The sequence below is a fragment of the Grus americana genome, unplaced genomic scaffold (assembly GCF_028858705.1).
Source record: "Grus americana isolate bGruAme1 unplaced genomic scaffold, bGruAme1.mat scaffold_495, whole genome shotgun sequence".
In the NCBI taxonomy this organism is placed as follows: domain Eukaryota; kingdom Metazoa; phylum Chordata; class Aves; order Gruiformes; family Gruidae; genus Grus; species Grus americana.
The window spans coordinates 1297-10008 of NW_026561752.1; the positions used below are offsets into that span (position 1 = coordinate 1297).

The 8712-nt window shown below is 53.6% G+C and overlaps 3 protein-coding genes across 3 annotated transcripts; 2 read left to right on the forward strand and 1 right to left on the reverse strand.

The window, feature by feature from the left end:
• Window positions 1-302: 302 nt before the first annotated feature.
• Window positions 303-607, reverse strand: LOC129200794 (feather keratin Cos1-1/Cos1-3/Cos2-1-like). Its single transcript, XM_054812054.1, is given in 2 exon segments — window positions 303-337; window positions 340-607. Coding segments are annotated over 2 exon segments (303 nt in total).
• Window positions 608-4219: 3612 nt separating this feature from the next.
• LOC129200785 (feather keratin Cos2-3-like) lies at window positions 4220-4528 on the forward strand. Its single transcript, XM_054812048.1, has one exon. The coding sequence runs from the start codon at window positions 4220-4222 to the stop codon at window positions 4526-4528; it is 309 nt and encodes a 102-aa protein (XP_054668023.1).
• A 3431-nt stretch (window positions 4529-7959) lies between these two features.
• Window positions 7960-8268, forward strand: LOC129200793 (feather keratin Cos2-3-like). The gene has a single exon (XM_054812052.1). It carries the CDS (start codon window positions 7960-7962, stop codon window positions 8266-8268), a length of 309 nt encoding a protein of 102 aa, XP_054668027.1.
• The last annotated feature ends 444 nt before the right edge of the window (window positions 8269-8712 follow it).

The following is an 8712-nucleotide window of genomic DNA, read 5'->3' on the forward strand; positions in this document are numbered from 1 at the left end:
GGAGGCCCAGGCTTGAATGCAGCACAACTTTAATGAGTCTAAAGAAGAGAAGGAGGTGGCTCACAGAGAGCACCTGAAGCCACGACTGTCTGCCTGCCCACTCTGCAGAGGGAGAGACGCCAACAGGTCCCCGCTAGGCTGGTGTTGAGAGACAGCAACAGGAAAGGAAGGAGAGAGAGGAGAGTGGAAGAAGGAAACAATGGCCCAAAGCTCTACATAGAATGCCCTGAATCTCTGCCTCCTCTCCAGCAGCACGTTCTGAGGTCTTTGGAGGATCTTGCCAGGGGAAGCTGCCAGCAGATTTAGCAGGGTTGACACCTGTTGCCGCAGTAGCGCTGGTGATGCAGGAGAGGTCACAGCACCCAGAGTTGATGGGCACTCCGTCACGGCTGAGGATGCTGCCAACAGCAGCGGAGGTGGAGGAGCCCACAACGGTGTTCTGTGGGAAGGAGCTGAGGATGGGGCCGGGCAGGGTCACCACCACGGGGGAGGGCTCAATGACGACTATGGAGTTCTGGCACTGCCTGACGCAGGGCTCATTGCAGCTGTTGGCCAGCGGGGTTGGGCCACAGGGCTGGCAGGGCTGGCACTGGTTGTAGCAGGACATTTCTCTGGGCCAGAGGTACACCTGGGAGAGAGGGTAGAGACTAATTAGAGCACAGGTACATGTGAGGAGCAGTTTGTCGCGAGTCCAACACCCCACTGTGAGCATGTGAAAGGCGCCTGCAGTGAGGGAAAAGGGTTTCTTGGCCTCATCCGGACATGGTACTGCAAAGTGCCACCAGCCCCAAGGTGGCTGATGACTATCTCTTAAAAGAAGAGCCTCCTCAGGCAAGTCCCAGACACTCGCTGTTGCCCTTCTCCCCCCCCCCCAAGACAAGCAGCGCCACAACCCAGCACAGGATGGAGGAGCACGCATCTGCATGACCAGAAAAAGGGCGTGGGGAAAGGGCTTCAGACTCACCTGCTTCCCAAGGAGAAGGAGACAAGAGAAGTGGATGAGAGAGCGAGGAGTCGCACTGGCTTTTATGGTGGCCCTGACCTGCCCCAGGCCCAGAGGCAGCTTCTACGGAAGTGGCAATCTTCTAAGGTGCTCGTGACGAACAGAAATCATCTCAGCTAATGACATGGGCTGGGTGGTTGTTCTCCCCAACACTGCCTATTCATTTCCTGGCTCTTGCCATACCCATTCCCTCACAGAGGCGGCTTCTGAGTGCTGGGATTGAGAGGCCCCAGGATTTCCGGGGCAAGAATGTGTCAGTGCCGGCAAAAGACTCAGCTCAGGTGCCGGATAGGTGCAGGGCAGGCAAGTGATGTTGGCCTGGGGCACGCTCGTGGGGTTGCCTGTGGCTGCATTGACAGGAAGGGGCCCAGCTGCTCCCAGCCCTGCAATTCCTGGCTGGTCGCCCAAGGGCTTTCCTTGCGTGAGGACATGCTGTGTCTTTCTCTTTCCCTCCCTCAAACACAGCTGGGGCAGAGGAAGCAGCAGTCCACCATGTGCTTCCATTGAGCACACGTACCCTGGGGTACAATACTAACATTTCCGTAGCTTGCTTCAAAACAGCATATGCACACCTAGAGCTTTATAATAATATCAGCTTCTTGCAGTCTAGAGAAAAGTGTAATTTAGAAGTTAAAGGCACTGCTCTAAATGCAACAAACAGAGGGAAGACCAATTTTGAGGCACTGAGGGATCGATCTGAGTGACAGATGTCATCTACCTGGACGTGTACAAAGCATTTGACACTATCCCACATGACATCCTTGTCTCTAAATTGGAGAGACATGGATTCCACAGATGGACCACTCGGTGGATAAGGAATTGGCTGGACGGTCGCACTCAAAGAGTTGTGGTCAACAGCTCAATGTCCAAGTGGAGATCAGTGACGAGTGGCGTTCCTCAGGGGTCGGTACTGGGACCGGCGCTGTTTAACATCTTTGTCGACGGCACGGACAGTGGGATCGAGTGCACCCTCAGCAAGTTTGCCAACGACACCAAGCTGTGTGGTGCAGTCGACACGGTGGAGGAAAGGGATGCCATCCAGAGGGAGTGCCTGGGAAAAGCTGTTCCCAGCCTTTTGGCCTTGGATGAGATGCAGGAGACTTAGCTTCAGGGCCCCATGGTCTGGGGAAGGCGAGGGAACTCCCGCATCAGCTGGCATCACCACACAGGGGAAACCGTCACCGACCGGTTTGGCTCTGAAAAGCTTTTCCTTAAAAGCAAGCATCCTTGCAAAATGATTTGGCATTTGCCCAATGAAGTCTTTCATCTGGAGAAGCTGCAGCCACATGCTCTGACTGCTCTAATGTGATTCCTGACAGGTCCAGTTGGCTGTTGTCAGTCTTTCCAGGCTGCCCCCAGTCTCCCTTTCCCAGGACACTTACTTTCCTGGAAACACCGCTACCACATTTGTTGTCCCCTGTAACCTCAAAGCTTTTACATGAGTCATGACCCTGGGAAACAGCTCAGCCCCTCGAGGCTGCCTGAAGGCAGCATGGAAAGAGTTGGCCAGGGTTCGAGGTCCAGTGAGACCTGAGTGCTGTGTCCCCGTCTGCGTCCCCATAGACAACGAGGGGCTGAGAGTGTGACTGAGGAACTGCTGGGGACCTCCCTGCCAGAGCAGGGATGGGGCAATCTAAGCAGGACAGATGCACAGGCAACATTGTTAAGACAAGTCTTATGTTAAGTCTGGACAGAGACCGTCCACAGAGAGGAGGAGGCCAAAGAGGTTGGCAGCTTCCTCCTGACGACAGATTAAGGTAAAAGAGAGTTGAAAAGCTGAAGTGCCCATCAGATTCCTCCCTGATGCCTTCAGTCTGCCATCCCAAGCTTTCCATTGTTACTGCTGGTTTCCCTTCCTTCCCAGGCAGCAGGTCATCCAAGGACAGCAGAGTGCATCCCCTGCTCCAGGGGCACCATGAAGCAGAGACCTTTTGTTTTGTTTATGTGTCCAGACTCTTCTCAGTAGTGCCCACTGGCAGGATGAGAGGCAATGGGCAAAAAACAACCCAAATAACATTCCATCTGAACACAAAGAAAAAACTTTTTGCTGTGAGGGATGTCAAACACCGGAACAGGTTGTTCAGAGAAGTCATGGAGTCTTCCTCTGTGGAGACAGACAAAACCTGTCTGGACGTAGTTGTAGACAACATGGTCTAACTGAGCTGGAGGGCATTTGGGCCTCTCCCCACAATCGATGAACCCTCAAGGCTGTCAACCCCAAAGAGGTTGGCAACTTCCTCCTGAGGGCAGCTTAAGGTACAAGCGAGTTGAAAAGCTGAAGTGCAGCCTGCCTGCCCGGGAAGACACAGCCACTGACTGTTGGCACGAGCCATGAGGGAAGGAAAGAGGAGCACAGGGCACATACTCACAGGAGCCCTTGGGGGACAAGCCAAGGATTGCAGGCCTGGGAGCACTGGGGCTCTTCCTGTCAGCAGGATGAAAAAAGAAACCCACCAGAGTGCCCCAGGCAGACATCACCTGCCTCCACTGGACCCCTCTGGCACTTAGTCCATGTCTTCTGCCCACTCTGAGGCATGCTTGTCCCGGAAATCCTGGGGCCTCTCATCCCAGCACTCATGAGGAGCATCCGTGCGGGAATGGGCATGACATAACCAGGAAATGCAAAGGCAGCATAGAGGGACACAGCAACACATCCCTGGGATGTTTCCGTTCATTCGGAGCAGGCAGGAAAATTGTAGCTTATGCAGCACTGCCTTTGGGCCTCAGGCAGTCTAGAGGCCAGTATAAAAGCCAGACCAACTGGTCGCTCTCTCAACCACTTCCATCACCGCCTCCTCCTTGGGAAACAGGTGAGTTGGAACCCCCTTTTCTCCTCCGCCTCCTCCTCTAGGACGGACTCTTGCCTTCCACGACATCCCAGGTGATACCTGCTCCTTGGTCTTCTGTTAGTGTTCTGTGATCATGATCGTGGGAGAGAGCAGAGGCGAGATGGTCTGTCATGGAGATAGGCTGGGGCTGGGCTGGGGTAGCTTCTTGGCTATAGGCTAGGCAGGAGGATCCCTGGGCCTGGCTGCTGTCTGAAGAACCCTGCTGGGCTCAGGCAAAGAAGCCCTTGTTCCCCCCTGCACAGCCTCTACCTCCCCACCCAGCAGGTGCCTTGGCTTCCTGTTGGTGGGGTTGCAGGCTCTTCCTCAGTTACCCCTGTGCTCTGCTTCCCCCTGTCCTCTCTCCCAGGTTCACCTCCACCTTTGAGACATGTCCTGCTACAACCAGTGCCAGCCCTGCCAGCCCTGCGGCCCGACCCCGCTGGCCAACAGCTGCAATGAGCCCTGCGTCAGGCAGTGCCAGAACTCCATAGTCGTCATTGAGCCCTCCCCCGTGGTGGTGACCCTGCCCGGCCCCATCCTCAGCTCCTTCCCACAGAACACCGTTGTGGGCTCCTCCACCTCCGCTGCTGTTGGCAGCATCCTCAGCCGTGACGGAGTGCCCATCAACTCTGGGTGCTGTGACCTCTCCTGCATCACCAGCCGTTACTGTGGCAGCAGAAGGTGCCCCCCTTGCTAAAGCCACTGGTGACAGCTTGGACAAGCACCCCCAGGAATCCAGACCTAGATTGTCAACTGAGAGCAGAGCTCCTGGCCATCGATTTCAGAGAGGCTGAGCATCCAGTGCTGCCCTTCAAAGGAGGGCAGCTGGGGCTCTCTGAAAACATGGCCGAAGTCTAACTCCATGGCCTTCCACCCTCTTCCATCTCTGTCTTGTCTTCTGTTCTTCTGGGCCGCAAAACCCCCGGAGCCAACCTGAGGCATCTGCTGACCCCTCTCAGGACAGGCAGATGGATGCCTTGAGGGATCTCCACCGTGGGCAATGGGCACAGACTTTCTGCAGCTGCTGGTGCTCTCCCTGCACTGGCAGCCTCCTCTAGAACTGACCTTGTTTCCCACGTCAGAGTCATTAAAGTTTTCCGCATCACATCCTCTGCCTCCACGTAATCCTTTTCTGGTGTCCTTGTCTCGTGTTTCCAAGGAAGAAAGGCATTGCCTTGGGTGGTGGGGGGGAAGGTGCGGGCACAAGCAGACCTTTCATCATTGCCAGGGGAAGGGGAGGGTGGGACAGAGGATAATGGGTCCCTTCCAGTCACTGTTCCTTGGAGCTAAGGAAGACATACTCAGCTGCTCCTAAGCCTGTAGCAATCAGTCCCTGCATTCTGGCATCAGGCGTTTGACACGGTCCCCCACAACATCCCTCTGTCTCAATTGCAGAGAGATGAGTTTGATGGGTGGACTGTTCAATGGATGAGGAACTGGTTGTATGATCACCTCCAGAGGGTAGTGGTCAACGGCTCAATGCCCAGATGGAGATCAGTGACAATTGGTGCCTCTCCGGAGTCCATACAGGGACCAGTACTGTTTAACTCAGCAGGTTATTTCATGTGTTCTGCCTGCACTTCTCAGTGACTGCTTCGAGTCCACAGCAGCAATATTGAGTATCATAGAATCATAGAAAGGCTTGTGTTGGAAGGGACCTTAAAGATCAACTGGTTCCAACCCCCCTGCCATGGGCAGGGACACCCTCCACTAGACCAGCTTGCCCAAAGCCCCATCCAACCTGCCCTTGCACACTGCCAGGGATCCAGGGGCAGCCACAGCTTCTCTGGGCAACCTGTGCCAGGGCCTCACCACCCTCACAGGGAAGAATTTCTTCCTAACATCTAATCTAAATCTACTCTCCTTCAGTTTAAAGCCCTTACCCCTTGTCCTATCACTACATGCCCTCGTAAAATATATTAGAAGATAAGGAAGAAGTGTTTGGACTAATGACTATAAATGACTATAAAACCTAGAGGCAGGGATAGATGGTGGGACAGCATGGCCCACACAGTGACGGATCCTGGGCTTCCAGGCGTCATGAGCAGGGTGTCTGCAGTCCTTCTACCATATTCTGTATCTTTAAGAGAAAGTGTGGTCTGAACAGTAATGGAGTCTGACAACACATAATCCAAATTCTATTGAGGCAATAAAACAGATAATCAACAACATGCCTCTATGGTGACCCGATCACTGGTAGTAAACACATAAGCAATGCCATGGCTCTGGTGGACTGTCAGGGATACTGAATGTCCAAGTCACCTGACAGCAACAGTAAATCTCACAAATATTTCTTGAATGCGGGCAAGAGTTCCACAGTCCCTTGGCTCCACCAAGGGTAGCGTGACTTGAGAGAATACCTTACATGGATAATGTGGGCCACATCCTGCTTATGCTGCCAATGCTGGTGAAGCACAGGGTGTCAGTAGGCACTATGTTAGAAAGATATAGGATAGGATGGGATGGGATAGGATGGGATAGGACAGGATAGTTTTCTGTCAGGGACCTACGATGATCATCTAGTCCAACTGCCTGACCACTTTAGGGCTGACCAAAAGTTAAATCATGGTATTAAAGGCATTGTCCAAATTGGGAACTGCAGCGCACAGACCTTCTGTGCATGACCTATCAAGCTAGAAACTCATTTTTACACTGCCTGACTGTGTATCCAGCTATCCCTCACTTTATCAGCTCACTCATTCCGCCCATTGTCCACCTCACTTTCTATAATCTAGAAAACGCTGATCCATGTCTCTGTACAATCTTATATTGCAGGCTGATGTCAATCCTGATACATAAGTCTGCCAGATCATACTGCTTTCAACAGCATCTCACAAGGGTCTGAGTTTTTTCCATATCAACTAATGACCTGTAGTTTCTCATTCAGAGGAAGACATAAACTTTCCTGCTTCTCATTCTGCTTGTGCTTCTTACCAAATATTTTTATAATATGCCACATTATCTGCCAATGCCTGGTACTTCAGCATATCATCTTTTTAGCACCGAACTAGCTTTCTTTGTACGGCTTAGAGGACTTCATCAATTCCTATATATGTATACCTCTTTTTCACAGAATGCTAGAATCATAGGATGGTTTGGGTTGGAAGGCACCTTTAAATACCACCTTGTCCAAACACTCTGCCACGAGCAGGGACATCTTTCATCACATCAGCTGCTCAAAGCTCCATCCAACCTGATTTTGTTTTAGTCGATATTTCTAGAAGAGAAGGTCTATATGGTCACTACTTTCTTCCTCTAAACATCTATGTAAGAACAATACATCAAAAGGAACTTGCAGACATTAAAAAAAGTGTGGAGTCTGAGGGCTCCTTTTATGCCCAATCGTTCTTACATGGAAAATATGTCGGCTCTCAGCAGAACAAGTCAGGTTTGCAGGGCTCGGAGCAGATGGGGCTCTTCCTGTTCAGCCGGAAGAGCACTGAGGCATGCTTGTCCCGGAGATCCTGGGGCCTCTCATCCCAGCACTCATGAGGAGCATCCGTGCGGGAATGGGCATGACATAACCAGGAAATGCAAAGGCAGCATAGAGGGACACAGCAACACATCCCTGGGATGTTTCCGTTCATTCGGAGCAGGCAGGAAAATTGTAGCTTATGCAGCACTGCCTTTGGGCCTCAGGCAGTCTAGAGGCCAGTATAAAAGCCAGACCAACTGGTCGCTCTCTCAACCACTTCCATCACCGCCTCCTCCTTGGGAAACAGGTGAGTTGGAACCCCCTTTTCTCCTCCGCCTCCTCCTCTAGGACGGACTCTTGCCTTCCACGACATCCCAGGTGATACCTGCTCCTTGGTCTTCTGTTAGTGTTCTGCGATCATGATCGTGGGAGAGAGCAGAGGCGAGATGGTCTGTCATGGAGATAGGCTGGGGCTGGGCTGGGGTAGCTTCTTGGCTATAGGCTAGGCAGGAGGATCCCTGGGCCTGGCTGCTGTCTGAAGAACCCCGCTGGGCTCAGGCAAAGAAGCCCTTGTTCCCCCCTGCACAGCCTCTACCTCCCCACCCAGCAGGTGCCTTGGCTTCCTGTTGGTGGGGTCGCAGGCTCTTCCTCAGTTACCCCTGTGCTCTGCTTCCCCCTGTCCTCTCTCCCAGGTTCACCTCCACCTTTGAGACATGTCCTGCTACAACCAGTGCCAGCCCTGCCAGCCCTGCGGCCCGACCCCGCTGGCCAACAGCTGCAACGAGCCCTGCGTCAGGCAGTGCCAGAACTCCACCGTTGTCATTGAGCCCTCCCCCGTGGTGGTGATTCTTCCTGGCCCCATCCTCAGCTCCTTCCCACAGAGCACTGCCGTGGGCTCCTCCACCTCCGCTGCTGTTGGCAGCATCCTCAGCCGTGACGGAGTGCCCATCAACTCTGGGTGCTGTGACCTCTCCTGCATCACCAGCCGCTACTGTGGCAGCAGAAGGTGCCCCCCTTGCTAAAGCGTCTGGTGACAGCCCAGACAAGGAGCCCTGTGAACGCAGAAGATGATGCCAGACTGAAGGATGGAAATCGTGGCCATTGCTTGGAGAGGGGCTGGGCATGTCCCGCTCCTCCGGCAAAGGGTGTCAGCCCTTTGGAAGGGGCCAGCCTGGGCTCTCTGAAAACATGGCCGATGCCTCCCGTTCCCTTCCTCCACTCTCTCCTTTCCCTCCTTTTCCTTTGTCATTTTCTGCTCCCCTGGGCCATGAGGCCAGCCAAAGGCAGCTTGGGGGCACCTGCCTGCCCCTCTCCCTCTGTGGGGCACTGACTCTTGGCTGCCCGTGGTGATCCTTCCACTGCGGGCTCCTCTTGGAGACATCTTGTTTCCCTCTTTGGACTCATTAAACCCTGCTGCATCCCAGCCTCGGGCTCTGTGTGGTCCTTTGCTCTCTGGATGCTCTCTA

Excerpts from the sequence above, each read along its gene's own strand:
- LOC129200793 (XM_054812052.1), top strand. The coding sequence starts at position 7,960 with ATGTCCTGCTACAACCAGTGCCAGCCCTGCCAGCCCTGCGGCCCGACC.
- LOC129200785 (XM_054812048.1), top strand. The coding sequence starts at position 4,220 with ATGTCCTGCTACAACCAGTGCCAGCCCTGCCAGCCCTGCGGCCCGACC.